Genomic DNA, 21,044 nt, shown 5'->3' with positions numbered 1-21,044 from the left:
GCTCACTAGTGAGTTTCTGGTAAAACCTAACCACTTCCTGGGGCCTTTCTGTGGGCCAGGGCTGGTATTCTAATGAGACAGGCAAAGAAATTGAGAATAAGCATTTAGAAACTTTTTAAAAATTTCTTTTTTTTTTTTTTAAAGTAATTTCTATACCCAACATGGGGCTCGAACTCATGACCCCAAGATCAAGTGTAACTGCCAGATGCCCATGTTGAGACACTTTTAAATCAATTTGACAGAATAAATTTTTAAAACACAACTAGAACTTGCACAGTGTTGTCTTTTTTCATGTCACTTCTCTGGTCATTCTTTTTTATTGTATTTTACAAAAGTTTTGTTCAGCAAAGCATTGCAAACACAGACTCACAGGTCCCCCTAGGGTTTGAGGAGCTGGGTGCAAGGCCGCCCACATGCTACTTCTCCCCTCATACAACTGCCTGTGCCTTCATGGGCTCTCTTTCTGGCCCTTTCCCTCTTTCTGGGCTTTGGGCGTATCCCAAGGTTTTTCTTTAAATTCTCAACTTCGTATCTCCACATCTGAATTCATCACCCCTGATCTCCACTCCACCCTTGTTCCTTCTAATCCTGAGCTCAGCCTGTGGCGTGGCCCAGGAACACAAAGAATGGCCAGGCTTCCAGCTTTTAGCCTAGGTGCCTATGGCTTTTTTTTTTTTTTTTTTTTTTAACAGAGAGATCACAAGGAGGCAGAGAGAGAGGAAGGAAAGCAGGCTCCCTGCTGAGCAGAGAGCCCGATGTGGGGCTCGATCCCAGGACCCAGAGATCATGACCCGAGCCGAAGGCAGAGGCTTTAATCCACTGAGCCACCCAGGCGCCCCAAGTGCATATGGTTTTTAAGTCAGGTCATGAGGCTGAAAACTGTCACTTATGCCCTGGGGGGCCTGACTCACTCACAGGAGCTCAGGCTGTGAAGGAAGGGCTCTCTCTCCATGCGCCCCTTCTTCCACCCCTTGAGGTATCCAGCCAGGAGAGGAAGGACTGAGCTTCAGAGCTCCAGGAGATGGGGTCTAGGCAAGGGGGAAGCAGATCTGAGTTGTTTTCTCTAGGATGGGATTGTGTCGTGCAGCGTGCCCCGCCCCCAACTCCCGAACACTGCCTAGTCCGGGATGCCTAGCTGAGGCTGGTACTAGCCAGGCAGCGGCTTGGGGATGGGGGTGTGGTGGTCTGTGAGCCAGAGCAGAGCAAAGTTACTGGGCTGGAGTGGGGCACAGCTCCTTGGTTTTACCTGCTGAGTCAACCAGATCATGTCCCCAGCACGCACACTACCTAGATTTGGTAAGGAACATGCAAACTGTTCAAAGAGATCACAGAATCATTTACTCAACATTTACTGAGTAGTGACTAAGAGCTTTACTCAGATTAGCACGTTTGAACTTTGCAACAACCTTGTGAGAAATTACTACTATTATCCATACTTTATACATGAGAATAAAGAGATGGAAAGAGGTTAGATAAATTGCTCAAGGCCACACAGGGAGAAAGTGGTAGAGTCAGGGTCAGAACCTGGAAGTCTGGCGATGAATGGTGCTCTTAGTGCAGGCACTAGGTGGAATCTGGATGTAAGTCAATATGGGAGGAAATGTGTAGTCACAGAAAGGTTTTAATACCTTTATTTACATATTAACCTTGCACAAAAGGGAATTTCAAAAGGCCAACAGTAACCACATCCGAACTGGCTTCTCTCTTGTTTTAAACATTTCCATATTTGTTCCACATCCAGTCCATATGCTTTTTTTTTTTTTTTAAGATTTTATTTATTTATTTGACAGACAGAGACCACAAGTAGGCAGAGAGGCAGGCAGAGAGAGAGGAGGAAGCAGGCTCCCTGCTGAGCAGAGAGCCAGATGCGGGGCTCGATCCCAGGACCCTGGGATCATGACCCGAGCCGAAGGCAGAGGCTTAACCACTGAGCCACCCAGGTGCCCCCAGTCCATATGTTTAATAAGCACCTTCTGGGGACTGAGTTGAGCCCATAGCTGGTGATGCAAAGGCAAGAAGTCCCTGCCTTCGGGAAGCCCACAGCCTGGTGAAGGGGTGTAACCGCCTCTCAGCCTCAGTTTGCTTCTCGGGCCCTCAAATTATTATGTGATTGTGGTACTTCTTAGTTTTAGAGATGCTGGAATGCTCCAATGGGCTCACTGAAGCTTGCTGACAAGGGTTATAACTTAGGTATTATCCCAATTTTGACAACCAATGCCAAATACTGTGATTTCAAGTAGTATTTTGAAGGTTATTCATGATCTTTCCATATTTTTGTAAATGAACTACTGTCTTACAAGCTCCTCCCCCATTGAATGACCCATGGGAATCTCAAAATGAGTAAACCCAAAATTGAACTCAGCCTCCCATTCTCCCTCCTGGATGAGGACCAGCTCCTCCTCCAATGCTCCTCAGCAAAGGCTATCACCGTCTGTCCAGATGTTTATGCCTTAAACCTGGGAGTCCTGTCCAAAGCCCCTTCTCCATTAGCACCCATGTCTATCCAATTAGTTGGAGTGATTTTAACCGATTTGCTGGAGTTACCAGCAGTATTCCCAGTATCCCCTACTTCCCTCAGTCCCCACTGCAGTGAAACCACAGGCCAACCCCAATGTCTCCTGGCTCTGCCTTCCACCCACTGCTACCCACTAGGCCCATCGGTGCCTCTCCCAGTCGGCTTTTCACAAATGCAAATCAGGCTGGGACTCTCCTGGGTGGCTCAGTGGGTTAGGCTACTGCCTTCGGCTCAGGTCATGATCTCGGGGTCCTGGGATCGAGTCCCGCATCGGGCTCTCTGCTCAGTGGGGAGCCTGCTTCCTCCTCTCTCTGCCTGCCTCTCTGCCTACTTGTGATCTCTCTCTGTCAAATAAATAAATAAAATCTTTAAAAAAAAAAAAAACTTTGACATGTGGGGCACCTGGGTGGCTCAGTGGGTTAAAGCCTGCCTTTGGCTCAGGTCATGATTTCAGGGTCCTGAGATCGAGCCCCACATCAGGCTCTGTCTGCTCAGCAGGGAGCCTGCTTCCCACCTCTCTCTGCCTGTTGCTCTGCCTACTTTGTGATCTCTCCCTCTGTCAAATAAGTAAATAAAATCTTTAAAAAAAAGAAAAACCACTTTGACATGTTTCCCTTTTGTCTTAGGTGGTAGGCCCAAATCCTTGCCTGGTCTATTGGACTCTTCCAGAGCTGGCTGCAGAAGACCTGGGGGCCTCAGCTCACACCCTTCCTGACCCTCTGGCCACACTCCTGCTTTCAGGGCCTCAGGCACACTAAATCTGTCTTGCTCTGGGACCTTCATCTGTTTCTCACCTGAACACTCACCTCCCACCTTCATTCTTGGCTGGCAACTTCAGGCCTCTGCTGGGAGGGCTGCTTCCTCCCCAGTGCGGCCCAGTTTCCAGGACAGGTGAGATACCGCTACTGAACATTCCCACAGTGCCACAAGCTTCCTGAGTGCTGTACAGTTTATAACTGCAGAGCTGTGTACGTCTCAAGACCACTAGTCTGTGAGGTCCAGGAGGCCAGGGTCTCCATCTGTTCTGTTCACTGCTATATGCTAGTATCACAGAGGTGCATGATAAATATTTGTTGGTTGAATAAATGAGTGAATATTTTAAAAGCTGGTTTTAATGGCCAGATTTACTGCTTATAGTTTATCCCTCCATTGGGGTAAAGAAAATAAGGCAGCTGTACTCTTGGAGCAAATTTTTCGTCAATTGTTTGGAACACATCTCCCCCAGGATTATTCTCAGCTATGACTTAAACGAGCTTGGAGAGCCTGGGACCTAGGCACCACTTAAAACACCATTCGTCTGGGCTGGGAACTGTAAAAACCATGCTTTGATTGCCTCAGCCACTTGCGCTGCCACAGACACTCTTCTTACCTCCGTCCCCAGCAACCACACGCAGCTCCTTCCCCTGTCCCACCATGCCCTTGGGAGGAGCCTTCATGCCACCAAGTGATCAGAGTGAGGGGCTAAGTGGGAGAAGGCTTATGGTAGCTCAGCCCACACTCTTATTGGTGACCCCCTCCAACAACTGCAACTGCTACTCACGTTGGGTTTCTGCTTATCTCTATCCTGAATCCAAAACAGAAACGTCAGAAGAAAAACCATCTCTATTCCCCATTATGCCTAACATCCAACCATTTCAACTTCCAGTGCGAAATAAGACATGACAGTCACTGCTCTAATGTAGAATAACAACCATCCTCTCTATTCTCGTGTTTTTGTTTTCTAATGCAACCACCATTAAAATAAGTGAATTTAGGGCACCCGGGTGGCTCAGTGGTTAAGCCTCTGCCTTGGGCTCGGGTCATGATCTCAGGGTCCTGGGATTGAGCCCCGCAACAGACTCTCTGCTCAGCAGGGAGCCTGCTTCCTCCTCTCGTTCTGCCTGACTCTCTGCCTACTTGTGATCTCTCTCTCTCTCTCTGTCAAATAAATAAATAAAATCTTTAAAAATTAAAAAAAAAATGAATTTACAAAATCAAGCTTCAGTGCTTTCAGGTAACTTCTGCTCTAGGTCTTAATAAAAAAATTGCCCTTTTGAAGATTTTAAATACTCCAGTTTTCTTTTCTTTTTAAGATTTATTTACTTATTTAGGAGTGAGAGAAAGCACTGCATTCATGAGCGTGCATGTGCACGTGCACGTGGGAGGGGCAGAGGGAGAGGAAGAGAGAAGCTCAAGCAGACTCCCTGCTGAGCACAGAGCCCAACCCTGAGATCATGACTTGAGCTGAAACCAAGAATGGGACACTTCACAGACTGAGCCATCCAGGTGCCCTATTATGCTCAGTGTTGGTTTACTTTATTTTATTTATTTATTTGACAGAGAGAGAGAGAGAGCTCAAGCAGGGGGTGCAGCAGAGGGAGAGGGAAAAGCAGACTCCCAGCTCAGCAGGGAACCTGATGTGGAGTTCAATCCCAGGACCCTGGGATCATGACCTGAGCAAAGGTACTTAAGCAACTGAGCCACCCAGGCACCCCAACACTCAGTTTTTAGACATGGCAGTTAGAATTGCCTCATGGATGTCATGTTGACCAGGACAGATTTGTAATATCAGGGACAGACCGCAGTGTGGCTGGTAAGTTAACTTAGCCAGTAACTGGGTAATAGCTGAGGGTTGCTGTCCAGTCAGACGACTCTCTCTGGGGGTCCCAATCAGTCCTACAGAAGACGCAAATTATTCAATCAATAACATCAGGCATGTGACTTGGCAGTCATATAATGACCAAAGTTTCACGTCCTCCAAAAGTTCTGCAAGTCACATGCTAAAGCTCCGAGAAAAGGCTGAAGCTGTACAATATCAAAATAATTAGTTGAAAAGCTGAAATTTTGGTCAACATCATTATTTGGTTTCATAAATATCTAAAAACTCTGTCATAGGATCAAATTAAACTGAAATTAAAAGTCTGCATTCCAGTTCAAACATCTGGGGCATACAGATACATGTGAATTCAGGATGCTGCTCATACTTACAAAACAGTAACTTGTTAAATGTTGGCTTTAAGGCATTCCTGCCAGTTACTCAATGCATGCCACAGGACATACACAAGCAAGTGAGTGCTGCTGTAGGGACCTTATCTTGGGAATTTCCTGACATTTAAGGGTTTCTCATTTCCCATTTTAGGATGGAAGGCACAAGTCCTTGCTTTTAATTTCCTGGGGCTTTAGAGAAATGAAGAAAGAAGAAAGGGACAAAAGGAGGAGGGGAGAGAACACAGAACAGAGAAAAAAAGGGAAGAGAAGGAAAAGAAAGAAGACATTTTCTGAAACTGAGCATCTGAGTCCACTGGTTTGGCTCCCGCAGAAGCGGACTCATTGGCCTATGAAAATGAGCCCAATGCATTCTCTGAAGTGCGCAGCCTGGCCATGTAATTCTAAACCCTCCCAACCTCAAAATCCTTCATCATTCCTTTCTTCAGCTCTGGCTTGGCTGTCCTGCTTCAGAGAGGGCAGTAAGTCTGCCAAATTTGAGTTGAGCCTCTTCTTTTTGTTAAGAGATAGGACCATAATAAAAAGTACACTTTATTTTTCTAAGTAGAAAATGAACATCGTGCCCTAATCACCCCCACTGTACTATTTTAAACAAAAGGAAAAATCCAAAGCCAAAATTCTTAAAAACACAGCTGATGCAACCATATTCAAACCGGCCAAGAAAAATTTCATTTTTGGACTGAAACTAAGTAACTTTAGCTGGTTTTAAAGAGAATGCTGGAAGACGGCAAAGAGCAGATGGTAGCTACAAGAGAAAAGATAATGGGAATAACTGTTCACCAGGCTGATCTATCTGCCCAGAGATGACACAGAGGTAAGATTCTGATTTCCCAGAAGCAACCTGCCCCTGAAAAAGGGGGCATTCCTGAAGGAACAGCCCAGAAAGGGCACAGAAGAGCCGCTGTCATGACACACCAGGGTCATGAGCAGAAAGGTCACCCCAGTACTTAGGCACGTGGGTTTTGGCACTGGTTTGGGAAAGGATTAAGAACTGGAGGCGGACACAGCTTTCTCAGAACATAAACAAGGAAGCCTCTAAGTTCTTCAATAGATCCTATGTACCACTGATACCTTAGCCTGGTAAAGACAGTACAATGAAAGCCAAGTAAAGACCAGTCACATTTATGGAATACTAACACCAAAATCTTAAATAAAGTATTAGAAACAGAATTCCACAGTATATTAAGAGAGTAACAAACCAGGACCAAAGGAGAGTGCATTCCCAAAATGTAAGAATGGGTTAATATTAGGATATAAAGTCATTATCCACAGGTCAAAGGACAGGAACGTATGATCATATAAAGCTATTGAAAAGTAACCTGACAAAAATCTAACATTCAATCCTAATTTCTAAAATCCTAAGTAAGGGGCACCTGGGTGGCTCAGTGGGTTAAAGCCTCTGCCTTCAGCTCAGGTCATGATCCCAGGGTCCTGGGATCGAGCTCCTCTTCGGGCTCCCTGCTTGCAGGAAGCCTGCCTCCCCGCCTCTCTCTGCCTGCCTCTCTGCCTGCCTCTCTGCCTGCTTGTGATCTCTGTCTGTCAAACAAATAAATAAAATCTTAAAAAATATAAATAAATAAAACCCTAAGTAAAAGAAGCATAGGGTTGTCTGGTGGCATAGTCAATGGAGCGTCCCACTCTTGGTTTCACCTTATCTCAGGGTTGTGAGATCCTGCTGGGTGTGGAGCCTACTCCGGATTCTCCCTCTCCCTCTGCCCCTCCCCCTCCCTCCTACCCACTCCAGTGACCTCTCTCCCTCTTTCTAAAAAGCAAAAAAAAAAAAATAAAAAAAATATTTTTTTAATTAATAAGGGGCGCCTGGATGGCTCAGTCAGTTAAGTGGCTGCCTTCAGCTCAGGTCATGATCCCGGGGTCCTGGGATTGAGCCCCTCATTGGGTTCCCTTGCTCAGTAAGGAGCCTGCTAATCCCTCTTCCCCTGTCTGCTTCTCCCTCTGCTTGTGTCCTCTCTCTGTGTCAAATAAATAAATAAAATACTTTAAAAAATAATAAAATAAAATAAAAAAGGAAGGTGAAAAAAAAAGTGGTAATGTTGAAAGATCTCTATGACATCCTAAGTAAAAAACAGTATATATATATATATATATATATGGCATGATTTTTTTTTTTAAAGGACATAATTTCTCTTCCTTCCTTCCTTCCTTCCTTCCTTTCTTTCATCTATTATCTATCTACCTACCTATCTACGTACCTATCTGGAATATGCAAACTTTTTCCCTTGGAAGAGAACTTAAGAAATTCTGTTTTTTGCAGCCAAAACAATCCTACCTGACAGAGCATGTAAAGTAGGCCAGTGACACGACTGAATATAATTCTAGAAGACTGTTCTGGCTGCTACGGAGGAATACACTGGGGTGGGAAGTGGACACGAGAGAACTAAGGTGGTAGATGTAGTCACATTCAAGGGCATGTCTCCAACAGCTTGCTGATAAATTAGATCAGGGTTCTGTGAAAAGGAAAGGAATCACAAATGACTCCTAGGATTTAGCCGAAGTGTAACGAAGGGTGATGCCATTTAATAAGATGGCTGTTATTTGGGGAGGAGACGCTTAGAGTAGCCTGGACTGGGACTTTAGGTTTGGACACGTTCAGTCCAAACTATGAATACAACCAAATGGGACAGCCATGCCGGAGATGACTCTGTAAACCTTCGCTGGAAGAGGGAGTCAGGGCTGTGGGGATACATGTGGGGGTTATAAGCATGTAACTGACATTTAACGCCATGGGACTGAATGAGCTCATTTAGGGAATGAGGCAGACAGAGGAGAGAAGTGCCTGCTCTCACTCAGGATGGTGTGTTGGGGGTCTGATTCTGACACTCAGGGAGAGGTGAATGAAACTGAGAAGGAGTAGCATGTGAAGCAGGACCCCCAGGAAAGCAGGTGATCTAGAAGCCCAGTGAATGGAGTTAAGTTGTTCCTCTAATGCCAAGACTTGTCCTGTAAGAAAAGGACAGAGAACAGGCAACTGGATTTGGTGAGATGGGGTCACAGGTGGCCTTGGGTCAAGAGCAGTTTCAGGATAAGTGGCAAAAGTAACTGCAGGAGTTAAGGGAAAAACAGAAAGTGCAGAATGAGTGACCAGAGCAAAGGCAACGGCTCTGAGTTTTCCTCTGTGGCTGGTTTCCAGTTTAGTGGGTATCAAACCAATTAGCACATCCCAGAAATAGGCTAGAAAGTAGTTCTCAAAGCAGAAAAGAAACAGTTTCCAATGCGCCGATCTGATCTTCAAGCACGCACATACTTTATTATCTCATGTACTATTCTGACATTATAAAAGATTTAGGGTGTGCATCTTTATGTATAAATGAGGAAACGGAGGCTTCGGGAGGTCAGACAAGGTGTTCGAGGTCACACAGAGAGACAGCAACAGGGTCGAGGCCAACCTGGGCTGTGTTTCTAGAGCTCACACCAAGAAAAAGCATGAAGACAGGAGCCAGCGGAGACTGGAAACACAGTGCACGAGTGGGGGATGGGCGTGGCAGATGAGAGTCAGCCCCAATTAGCCCACCGCCCGAGTTACCATGAGTTTTCATTGAACTCTCAGTTAGTGCCAGAAATAGAAGGACTTGTCACATCCAAAGGGTATTTTCCCAAGCTAATACTCATTTTGAGAATGGAGAACACAAAACACTGGCATCACTTCTCACGCCTAAATACACTGTCTGTCTCAAGCTATGACCAGTCTGGACCAACTACAAGACCCACCCATTTAATAAAACCAGTAAGCCACCACCTGAGAGCGGCTGGGGTGCAGCATAAGCCACTGAGCAGACAGTCGGCCACCACCTACCTGTGGTCTGCACTGGGTTTCGGCCTCCCGGTCCACAGTCTTCTGCTCACAGAGGAGGGCGGGGGCGAGGAGGGCAGGGGCGGGGGAGGTAGAGAAGGCAGAGGAGGCAGGTGCCTTTTATCCTTCCGGGAGCTGATGCCTGGGTTCCCGTCCTTGTCCCCTTCTCCATCGTGTTTAAACGTTCTCCGGGGCTTGGGCAGGGGGTTGATGAAGGGTTTTGCAGGGGAGCCCTCTGAGCCCCTGTCCACACCCTCCAGGCTCTGGTCGCAGGGCCTCCTGCACAAGCCTTTCCTTTCCTCTGCAGCCTCAGGGGTGGGGTCCCTGGCCTCCAGGTCCCAGTGGTGGGACCTGAATTCCAAGCCACGCCCGGCCCCACGGTTCTCAGGGAGGGTGGGCCCCTCCTCAGCCTTGTCCGGCAGGCAGTGTGGGGAATAACAAGTCCCAGGTAACTGGGGATCCAGCCCCGCCGACCCATCCTTCAGAGCCTGCTCCAGTTTCTTGACCTGCCTCAGCACGGAGAGGCTGTCATTTGGAAAGCGCTGTTTGCCCAGCCTGGGCTCTCGGCCTCTGCCCAAGCTGGAAGCCAGCTGCCTGGCTGGCTGGCTGAGGTCTTGCCTTGGCTCTGCATCTTGTCCCCCGACTTTCATGACCCCTTTATTCCTCTCATTCTCCTTGCTCTCTGTCTCGGGCCTGGTTCCATCCTGCACCTCCGTGACCCACGCTCTCACACCATCACTGCTCCTCCTCCCCATCACACAAGACATCAGGTAGTCCTCTTGCCCATCTGCTCTCCTGCAGGGTGCAGGGGTGGGCAACTCCTTTTTCCCTTCCCATTTGGATATCTTGTCCTTTATGCTGAGGGGCTTGTGCAGGGCCCCTCCCTGGGCAGGAGGGCAGGGGTTCTGAACACCGCCGAGCTGCCTCTTGCCTGCCTTGCTGGCTTCTTTAGCACTGAGACCTGAAGCTGGGTCGCTGATGATCATATTTGAGCTGAACATGTTCTGCTGAAGACAGTTCACTCTTGACTCTAGCATCAGGTTACTGAGACTTTCCAATGAGCTTCTTCTAGGGGGTGAATCCTGATCAGTCTCTGGCAAAGGAATGGGGGACCTAATTGGCAGCCTTCGAGGGTCTTCCCGAGCCTTCGGACCTTCCACCTTGACCCTGAACAAGAAAGACAAACATTGCGTAATGGATTCTTAGTCATAGAGACTAGCTAGAACTTAGATATAAATGCTATATGCTAGCTGTTAAATAGTAAACGTTGAAACCACCACTTTAAGAAATCACTCTGTCCTTCTTAGGAAGGCAGTATTGTGGAATGAAAGGATCTACTGGATTTTTGGAATGCAGTAGACTTGAGTTTAAAGCCTAATTTAACCATTGACCAGCTGCGTGACCTTGGACAAGCTGTTTTACTTCTCTAAGCCTAAGTGTCCTCACCTGTGAAATGGGAATAATGGTAATACGTATCTACCAGAATGGCTGAAAACACTGAAAGAGGCAGGCCATATTAAGCATTTAGCATGTCGTAAGTATATAACGTTATCATTATTGTCAGCTTGTTTTCCTGATGAAAACAGGGAACATCTTCTGAGGTAAAAGCTTCATAGTCCAGATTTCCTCTGTTTCTGGAATCAATGGATGGGCCTTTGTGACGACTATTTAAAAATTAGAACAATGCCGTAAGTCATAAAATGTCTGCTCATTCTGGGCTTCCTAAGCTGTCCTGACGTGAGTAGGAAAAGCCACAATTATTGGCTGCATCTGAATTGGACCTTCTCTAGACAGTGAGCCTATTAGACTGGTTTCTTCACGTGAACAGGGATTGCTTGGTTTTGTTGGATTACTTTGAATTTTGGCCTGTTTGGGCTACTGTTGAAGTCTCAGCACCTGGAACAAGGGCAGAGTAGTAGAACATGGTACTCATTAGCCACATGATATTCACATTGGACAGAGCAAAAGAATATTTCCATCATCGCTGGAAGTTCTGGCCTAGAACAAACACGTCGGGTATAAGCCTCCAAATGTGATTTTAGGAGATTAGTCAGTACCACGAAGCTGTTCAAAGCTCTTCTGAAAGGAAACCAGAAAAACATTTTTAAGCTAGTCTAATGAGAACGGGAGTATCTGTGTTTTTTTTTTTTTTTTTTTTTTTTTTTTTTTTTAAAGATTTTTTTTTTATTTATTTGACAGAGAGAAATCACAAGTAGGCAGAGAGGCAGGCAGAGAGAGAGAGAGGGAAGCAGGCTCCCTGCTGAGCAGAGAGCCCGATGCGGGACTCGATCCCAGGACCCTGAGATCATGACCCGAGCCGAAGGCAGCGGCTTAACCCACTGAGCCACCCAGGCGCCCAGTATCTGTGTTTTTGAATGCAAAATAATCTTCCAACAGCAAAGGTCATAACTAAGCAGACTGACCTTGGACATGCCAAGATTAACAAGGATGCACAGACCAACTTCATGGTGCACATTTTTGGAATATAAAGATCTGACTACATAGGAATTCTGAAACTCTAGTTAAGGGTCACAGTGAGGGACGAATAATTAGCAATTTCATGCATCCTGTTACTATTCAGCTTTCTGTTCCAAAGACTAATAATTGTTTACATGAAGACTTCTCCCTCCATGGGGACATTAACACGTAAATTGTGTTGCTATTTGTGGTTGCACAGCATAAATTAGAAACTTGTGAATATGCAAACACATTTTCATATTTTAAATACGGCTATCAAAGCAGAATTCCTTATTTAAATAAACAATTAGCATGCACAGCAGAGTGCTTACAAAAGAGAAACACATTTTTCAATTGTCCTGTCACCACTGAGGACATTAGCATGAATTCAGATTTTAGTGAGAAGCAGAAACACAATCAGTTTGTTGATATTTTACTGAAAGTTCAAAAGGCAGAAGTTAAAGCCCTGGCTCTCACAGCGCAAGAAGCAGGATGACAGGCAGACACATAAATACACAAGTCACATTAGTTCATGCTTAATGACAATGGAGGATATAAACAATAATCATAAAAATCGTATGTACTGGTTTTTTTTAAAGATTTATTTATTTTAGACAGAGAGAGAGAGGCATGAGTGGGGGGCGGGCAAAGGAAGAGGGAGACTCTCCAGCAGATGCCCCACTGAGTGCTGAGCTCCACTCGGGGCTCAATCCCACGACCCAAGAGATCATGACCTGAGCCGAAATCAAAGGTCGGGCACTTAACCAACTGGGCCGCCCAGGCGCCACATGGACTATTAAAAAATACTGACGATGGATAAACATGGTTTTCAAGTCAGTGGGGACCTCGGTTTGAATCTTGGCTCTTTTTTTTTTTTTCATTCTAAAATAAAAACTCTCTGGGCACCTGGGTGGCTCAGTGAGTTAAAGCCTCTGCTTTCGGCTCAGGTCATGATCCCAGGATCCTGGGATCGAGCCCCGCATCGGGCTCTCTGCTCAGCGGGGAGTCTGCTTCCCCCGACTCTCTCTGCCTGCCTCTCTGTCTACTTGTGATCTCTGTCTGTCAAATAAATAAATAAAATCTTTAAAAAATAAAAATAAAATAAAATAAGAACTCTTGGGGCACCTGGGTGGCTCAGTTGGTTGAGTGTCTGACTCTTGATTTCAGCTCAGGTCATGACCTCAGGTCATGAGATCAAGCCCTGTGTCAGGCTCCACACTGAGCATGGAGCCTGCTTAGAATTCTCTCTCCCTCCCTCCCCCTTTCTCCCCCCACCCCACCCCACCAAAATAAATAAATAAGAACTCTCTCTCTCTCTTCTCTAGACTGGAACTTGACTGGTGCAGAGGTCAAATTTATCTTTAAATTTATCTAGTATGCAGTAGACAGTCAATAAATACTTAGAAGACAAATGAGTGGATGAGTCAATATACGTTAATGTCCCCAGAGTACAGCACACACTCTAGTTTCTGACAGTAAGTACTAAATGGCAAGGAGTGTTGTTGCAACTGTCTAAGATCCCAGATGTCTGGGGTGACCTCACCGTCATGGAGGCCCAATGCGAGAACTGAAAGGGAAGAAGGATGGCTTGAAGAAGACCACATGGAATTATGAAGCTCAAGCGAGAGGCAAGGATGGTGAAGCCAGAGGCAAAGGGCCCTCTCCATGTGGTTGTTGCACCCAAGGATTTTCTGAGGTCCTGCTTCCAGGACACTACGGCCCCAGAAGGGACTGGGGACTGCGGTGCAGAGCTGTGATGACCAAGGCCACCGCAGAGTGTGAGACACAGAGTCAGAGGAAAGGGCTCCATGTGGAGAGAACACAGCACTGCTGCAAGAGGGTGGGCGAAGCTGGCTTTGTGGACAGATGCACCTATAAAGATTTAAGGTTCAGGGATAATGAAAAGGTGTATGCATCCGAGTAGTTAGGAGAATAAATCCCGGGCTGGAATGGGGAGAGGGCGTGAAGCTGCCACGGGCCCGTCCTCTCAACAGCGGGGCGCTAGTCAGACCTTCCACTGCCCACTGTGGTCACAGGTTCTCCAGCATGCGGGGATGATTTCCAGGAGGCACATGGCAATGACTCGGAAAAGAACCTGTCCTTAGTCCAACGAAGTGGGGTTAGAGAAGAGGGAAAGGCAGTAGAGAGAGGAAGGAAGTAGAGACTCTGGGCCAACTTCTACACTCCCAGGGGAGAAAAGCTCTTACTTGTCAGCCAATTTGTAGCTCAGGTTTTCGGTCTGGCTGCGGCTGCCCTTGGCCGGGCTGCACACTGTCATCATGTCAGCACCAAGAGGAGCTCCGAGTCGCCTGGGGGAACAGGGATGCACACTCAGTGAGTCACGACAGCAAATCTAGGGCCCACACCCCAGACTATTTATCCCTGACAGAGTCCACCCAGGGGTGGGGCATGTGTGTGTGACTGCAACACACCCTTCAGAATCCCTGACCCGGGAGAGAGGGCAAGGGCACAGAATCCTGAGATCCCCCTGGATGCAGACCCCATACCAACCAAGCTCTTCTCAGTCCGAATGCATGCCAATCCTGTGTGTGCGCATGCACGTGCCACGTGTGTTCACGGGTGTGTGAAAGCAAAAGATAAAATACCAGCACAACCCGGCACTTTTTCAGGCTCTCTTAAACCTGTGATGCACTAACAGTCCCCAAAGAAGACATGAGTCATTACTCTACTTGACACAATATACCGCCTGCCTCAGCCAAAACCCCCCCACAGAGGTACTCCTGTGCTGGCCCTTGGGCACGCATGGACGCCCTCTGTCCTCGGCCTTGGAGCCCTGTGCGAAGACCCTCTCCCAGCCGCGACAAACCCAGGGAAGGAAACACGGAGCCACTGGGTCATCTGTCTGGTCTAAGGAAGAGCAGGTGGCTCTGGCAAACCCAGGAATCGCACGGGGCACCTCACACCTAACAAATAAGGACCACGTGGATGCCAAAGCAGTGGTTTCCACGGTGTAGTGGTTTCATGACACGCAAGTGCCTGACATTCCAATGCAGTGAAGTAGCTGATTAAAATGTAGGATTTCAATAGCAAGGCCCGTCAGAACTCTGTCTCTCAACATGAGGACGAACGGACACTGTTCAGGTGGACGTGGCTAGGAAGATGAGACCCATCGAGCATGGAGAACACCAACAGGATGCGCAACGCCAAAGCATGAACACCGCATGGAAGGTCCCTCCTGATGGGGACAAGGTGGCTCTTTGGTTAGAGGTTCAAGGAGTACTGAGATACTGGAGATTCATGTCTCTTTCCCACTGACCCTCCAGGGAATCCTTCTCCTGAGTCCCTCTCGAGTTCCAAGATTTCCATCCCCTCTCCCAGGAGAGTCTGCCTGCCAGGTGACAGGGTAGCTGCTTAAATTCCTGGCCTGGGCATCCCCTTCCTGCAAGAAATCAAAGGGCTGGACTTTACAGACATGCGTGTAATTCCTGGGAACAAGGAGAGGGAGGCCAGGAGCAGGAAGAGAAAAAGAAAAGGTAGCGAGCTCTGGGTAACAAATCAAAAGGAAGGGGGTTGAGACTGGTGAACTGAAAAGCCAGGAAGGCAATAGGCTGGTTCAAGCAGGTGTGAGTTTGGGGAGGGGGGCAGCACTTAGGCCTGGCCACGGAGCTCAGCTGTTCCTTACCCAGGCATGTGGCATCCTACCTTTCGGGGTACGGCTGTGCTGAAAGCAATCCAGCTCTTTAAAGAAGTCAGACCCAGAGCTCTCCCCTCCCGCTAGGGAAGAGAGCGCTGAAGGGCCTTTCAGAACAGGAAGGAACTCACTGCCTCTCTCATAATGCTCCACAAAGCTTCTGGTCAACTATACTTCAATTAAAAAAAAAGAAATGCTTTTGGAGCCTCTCCATTTGGCTGGGCTGAAAGACACGGCCCTTGTGTCGTGCATCTGGCAGACGGCCCCGTTGTATATCAAGGACAGTGGCTGCTCCCTCACCGCCCCCCTCATGCCTGCACTCTGTACCCACACGCACAACCACAAGGATGAAGTCTCAATCCGCATGAGCAGCAACTCTCTCCAGCCACCCCCTTCTTTCTAGCAGGCACCCCCCTCTCCTGGGCACCACAAGCACGTGCCAGGTTCTGTGCAGGATGCAGGGCGGCTTCAAGGATGAGTTAAGACATGGAGTCTGGGGGCGCCTGGGTGGCTCAGTGGGTTAAGCCGCTGCCTTCGGCTCGGGTCATGATCTTGGGGTCCTGGGATCGAGTCCCGCATCGGGCTCTCTGCTCAGCGGGGAGCCTGCTTCCCTCTCTCTCTCTCTCTGCCTGCCTCTCCAACTATTTGTGATTTCTCTCTGTCAAATAAATAAATAAAATATTTAAAAAAAAAAAAAAAAAAAGAAGACATGGAGTCTGCCCTCAGGGAGAACACCCAGGCCTGTGTTTGGGTCACTCAGTCCTGGCATCTGGCTTTCCCCCAAAGAGAACAATTTGCCTATGCTTCCCAGAAAACCAGAGCTTTCCCAAAAGGGACAAAAGCCGTTGTGTCTCATGCACAGAGAACCGTGTATGGAGTCTGAGGTTGAGGGTCACAAGAAGCACTTAAACAATATGGTACTGGAGTGAACTCGATTCCCATTGAGTACTAATGACCTCGAGGGCTAAAACCACGGTCTCCAGAGAAATAGCTGGTGCCATATTCTGAGAAGCAAGTTCAAGTGGGCTTCAGGGGCTGGAACTGAGAGAGTAAAGAAGGGCCCGCCACTCGGCCTCCCAGCATTTCTAAACTCACAGACGGACAGAACACGTTGCCCCCACAAAACTACGACCCTTCCCTTTTCACCTGTGATGCTTCAAAGCCATTAATTAGGTGACAAGCCCAGCTTAACTTGCTGACTGGAAGTACTCTGGCACTTATGTCACCGTAACTTTGCCATCACTTTGTAGATCTGGGATTGCAAGGTGGAGCTATTCCCCCAAATGTGCTCCACCGGGAATCTGTTCGAGTCTGCTGGGGGGTCTTGGAGGGGCAGGTAGACTCCAGGGCACCGCTCCAACTACCAAAACCCTCTGTCTGGGCACTGGCCTGAAGCTGCATTTAAATACGGTCAATCAAAGGCCTCGGGTGATTTTTACACAACCCCACATTCTTTATTTCTTCCTGAGCAATCTGGCCTTGTGATCCAGATTGGTTTCCAGGAGGTATAATGAATGCATGACTAATAAAAACACATTTTCCCACTCCACTGCTTTCCATAAAAACAGAACTTCTCATTCACCAGATGGGCTTAATTAGTATTAATAATTTTAATTAAATTTAAAATGTCATACAAAATTCTGAAGCTAGAGGATAGGTACGTGAATATAGGTTTTAGAGAGACGCTGCCGGTCTGTCTCAAAGGACCACAGAAAACGTAATTGTTCCAGCCTGACATTACCAGATCAAAAACCTGTGTTATTTTATAATTCCTTTACATTTACCCACAAAGGCTTCAAGTTCCAGCCTGATCTCTGAAAACACCGTTGTTGTTTTTTTTTAAGGGAACTGGGAGTACTAAAAGGTGAAGTCAATAATTGAAAAACAAGTGTCTTGTTTTTGCCCATGAGAGTGTCAAGATTTTAAAACAGATATTAAGTGTTTTCCTGGTGGTAGGAAGGAGGAAATGACATATCAGATCATCTCCTGAGCACAGTTCTTACAGGAATGCCTGAGGGACTTGAAGGAGGGACAGGGTGCAGCCTGCAGTGCCGCAGTGCGGAGAGAGGAACCACCGGAGAAAGGAGCGGGGTAGCAGGTCCTTCAGAGTCCTGCCCGGGCCTGCCTGTCTGCTCTGCTTCCTCCACTGCCATCTGGGGAAGCAGCCTGGGGAAGCCAGTGTAATGTCCACCGCCAGGAGCCCAGTGAGACAGCCACTGGCGTTCTGAGGCCAGGCTTCTCAGAGTGTTGCTACTTATAATAGAGCATTGTTCATGTTTTATTTATACTGAGCATTGATGAATTATCCATTTATCGTATTACAAATTATATAGGGGGCCACTGAGCTCTCACCAACATAAATAACATTCTTCTTGTTAACTCGGGTGGGGTTTTTAATGGTACAACAGGGAGGTGATACTTGAGCTACAGAAATGTTGCTATCGGAGTCACCTACAAAAAGAAGTTCAGATATTACTGTTTTAGACACTGCTCAAAAAACAATCTGGACATGCATAAGCCATGGGGGTTGGGGGGGTGGAGAGAATGGTTTCCCCAAATCTTAAAACAAAAACAGTGATTTAAATAAAAAGGGAAATCTGGAAATATCAATCAACTGATAAATGAACAAAGTGTGATATATACATACAAGGGAATGCTACTTAGCCATAAAAAGAAGTGAAGGACTGTTACATGCCACAATACGGATGAACCTTGAAAATACAGGAAGTGAAAAAGCTGGACACAAAAAGCCACATATTGCATGAATCTATTTATAGGAAATATCCAGGGTGGGCAAGTCCATAGAGGGAAGGGGAACTGAGATGGACTGCCAATAAGTAAAGGTTTCTTTGGGGGATGATAGAAATGTTCTGGAATTAGAGAGTAAGGACAGCTATACAACTACCACTATATAGTGAATAACCACAAGTCACTAGATTGTACACTTTTTTAAAAAAAGATTTTATTTATTTATTTGACACAGAGAGATCACAAGTAGGCAGAGAGGCAGGCAGAGTGAGAGAGGGGAAGCAGGCTCACCGCCAAAAAGAGAGCCCGATGTGGGGCTCAATTCCGGGACCCTGGGAACATGACCCGAGCTGAAGGCAGAGCCGTTAGCCCACTGAACCACCCAGGTGCCCTAAATTGTACGCTTTTTTTTTTTTTTTAAGATTTTATTTATTTGACACAGAGAGAGAGAGAGAGATCACAAGTAGGCAGAGAGGCAGGCAGAGAGAGAAAGGGGAGGAAGCAGGCTCCCTGCGGAGCAGAGAGCCCGATGCGATGCGGGGCTGATGCGGGGCTCATCCCAGGACCCCAGGATCATGACCTGAGCCGAAGGCAGAGGCTTTAACCCACTGAGCCACCCAGGCGCCCCAAATTGTACGCTTTTAAGTGGTAAATTTTATGTGCGTTATATCTCAATTAAAAATACATTATACCCATCTTCAGTAAAAACAAAAATAAAAAATTGGGGCAGGGGAAGGAGGTGGAGTAAGGAATAAAACACACACAACTATAAATTTCCAGTGCCCTTTACTGTTCTAAGGTTAGTATGCTAATTCTGGAATATAGGTAAATATACATTATATGCACTTGGTTTGTACATAAAATGGTCATACTTGATATACTGAATGAAAAAATACAATTTACATCACAAATGACTGCACATTAATTCAATATTATTTATTTTTTTAATGGTTTTTTAAATTTTTTTCTTAAAAATTTTATTTGCTCATTTGACTGAGAGAGAATGAGAGAGAGCACAAGCTGGGGGAGTAGCAGGCAGAGGGAGAGTGAGAAGCAGGCTCTCTGCTGAGCAAGGAGCCCGATGTGGGGCTCCATCCTTCATGACCTGAGCTAAAGGCAGATGCTTAATTGACTGAGCCACCCAGGCGCCCCAACAATTCAATTTTAAATGGTTTTTCCTTGTGTTGCAAATAAAGCTGTAAGTCGTTTGGCTTTTATGATTCTAGTAACTTATTTTTATCATTTTATAAACAGCAAATACAAAATTGAGAAGGAACCACAACAATTACTGTAGAACAAAAATAGTTATTTTTCTCAACTGAGCATTCTTCACAGCAAGCATATATGGAAAGTTTGTTTTCAGAAACTATGCTGAGAAGGAAGAAAAACGGCACCGTCACAACCATGCAGCTCTGGCCGTGTCTAGCTGCTCAGGGAAGCTCACCCTGAGCCTCTAGAGGTTTCATTCTCACCTTCTTCAAGCAAACAGTTTTTAAAAAACACTAGGGGCGCCTGGGTGGCTCAGATAGTTGGGTGTCTGCCTTTGGCTCAGGTCATGATGCCGGGGCCCTGGGATGGAGCCCCATGTGGGTCTCCCTGCCGGGCTGGAAGCCTGCTTCTCCCTCTGCCTCTGCCTCTCCCCCTGCTTGTGCTGTCTCTCTCTGTGTCAAATGAATAAATAAAATCTTCAAAAAATAAAAAATAAAAAAAGCTAAATAGCTTTATTTTTTTTATTTTGGAGTATTTTCCAAAAGCAAACCAATTTCTTCATATTTGGAAAAAGACAGAAGACTGAAGTGGGTGAGGAACAAGAGAAGCCAAAGGCTACGTGTCGCCTCAGAACAATGCCGAGGAGGCCATTTTGGCAGAATCGCAGCCTGTACTCTTGAACCAAATGCTTAAACCATGCCTGCACAAAAACACCACACACCACGACAAGAAACCAGGTCCCCAGTGCACCATACCAGGCAAAGACCATGGCAGCGCCAAGGAAATGATTTTTTTGCTAACAATCATCGGACTCTTCTTATTTCTAGAAGTTCTGCTTCTGAGCCCAGAAGCTTCCCCCATCAAATAAGAATGTCCAAGAAGGGTCTAATGAAGGAATGAACATGTATCATTTTCTTATATTTGCCATATCCATCAACAGATGACTGGATAAACACATGGTTTAGCCTTATAATGGAATATTATTTGGCCATAAAAAGGAATGAAGGACTCATACATGCTATGACATGGATGAACCTTGAAAACACCATACAAAGTGAAAAAAGAACAGTGACAAAAGACCACCCATGTTATATGATGCCATTTATACAAAATGTCCAGGACAGGGCGCCTGGGTGGCTCACTGGATTAAAGCCTCTGCCTTTGGCTCAGGTCATGATCCCAGGGTCCTGGGATCGAGCCCCACATCAGGGCCTCTGCTCAACGGGAAGCCTGCTTCTCCCTCTCTCTCTCTGCCTGCCTCTCTGCCTACTTGTGATTTCTGTCAAATAAACAAATAAAAATCCAAAAAAAAAAAAAAGAAAAGAAAAGAAATGTCCAGGACAGGCAACACAATAAAGACAGAAAGCAGATTAGTTGGGTTGGGGGATGGGGTAACTGGGTGATGGGCATTAAGGAGGGCCCGTGATGTGATGAGCACTGGGTGTTAAATGCAACTGATGAAATCACTGAACTCTACCTTTGAAACTAATACTATAATATATGTTAATTTTAAAAAAGAAAGAAAGAAAAAGAAAAGCAGATAAGTGGTTTGCCAGGGCTGGGGAAGGTAGTGTGGGGAGTGACTGTTAATAGGTATGGGTTTTGGGGAGGGTAGTAATGAAAATGTTCTAAATTAGGTAGTGCTGATAACTGGGCTGGTGAATATGTTA

The 21,044-nt window shown here is 46.5% G+C and overlaps 1 protein-coding gene across 4 annotated transcripts in view; it reads right to left on the bottom strand.

Annotated features, from left to right (window-relative positions):
- The window catches only part of DENND2A (DENN domain containing 2A), a 102,681-nt gene that overhangs the window by 59,223 nt on the left and 22,414 nt on the right, over window positions 1–21,044 (bottom strand). For 2 of the 4 annotated variants that reach the window (XM_032305656.1, XM_032305657.1), the window contains exons 1-3: window positions 15,043–15,107; window positions 13,973–14,074; window positions 9,312–10,475 (exon numbers count right to left, since the gene is read on the bottom strand). In XM_032305656.1, the coding sequence (XP_032161547.1) occupies window positions 9,312–10,475; window positions 13,973–14,074; window positions 15,043–15,092 (1,316 nt within the window). In that variant the 5' untranslated portion in view covers window positions 15,093–15,107. Of the gene's footprint in view, window positions 1–9,311; window positions 10,476–13,972; window positions 14,075–15,042; window positions 15,108–21,044 lie in introns of those variants that run through there. The other 2 variants (XM_032305659.1, XM_032305658.1) reach the window with 1 other exon arrangement.

This window comes from Mustela erminea, chromosome 11, assembly GCF_009829155.1.
Source record: "Mustela erminea isolate mMusErm1 chromosome 11, mMusErm1.Pri, whole genome shotgun sequence".
Taxonomy (NCBI): domain Eukaryota; kingdom Metazoa; phylum Chordata; class Mammalia; order Carnivora; family Mustelidae; genus Mustela; species Mustela erminea.
Note: the sequence above shows the minus strand (reverse complement) of the source record. Positions and strands in the feature narration are given on the sequence as shown.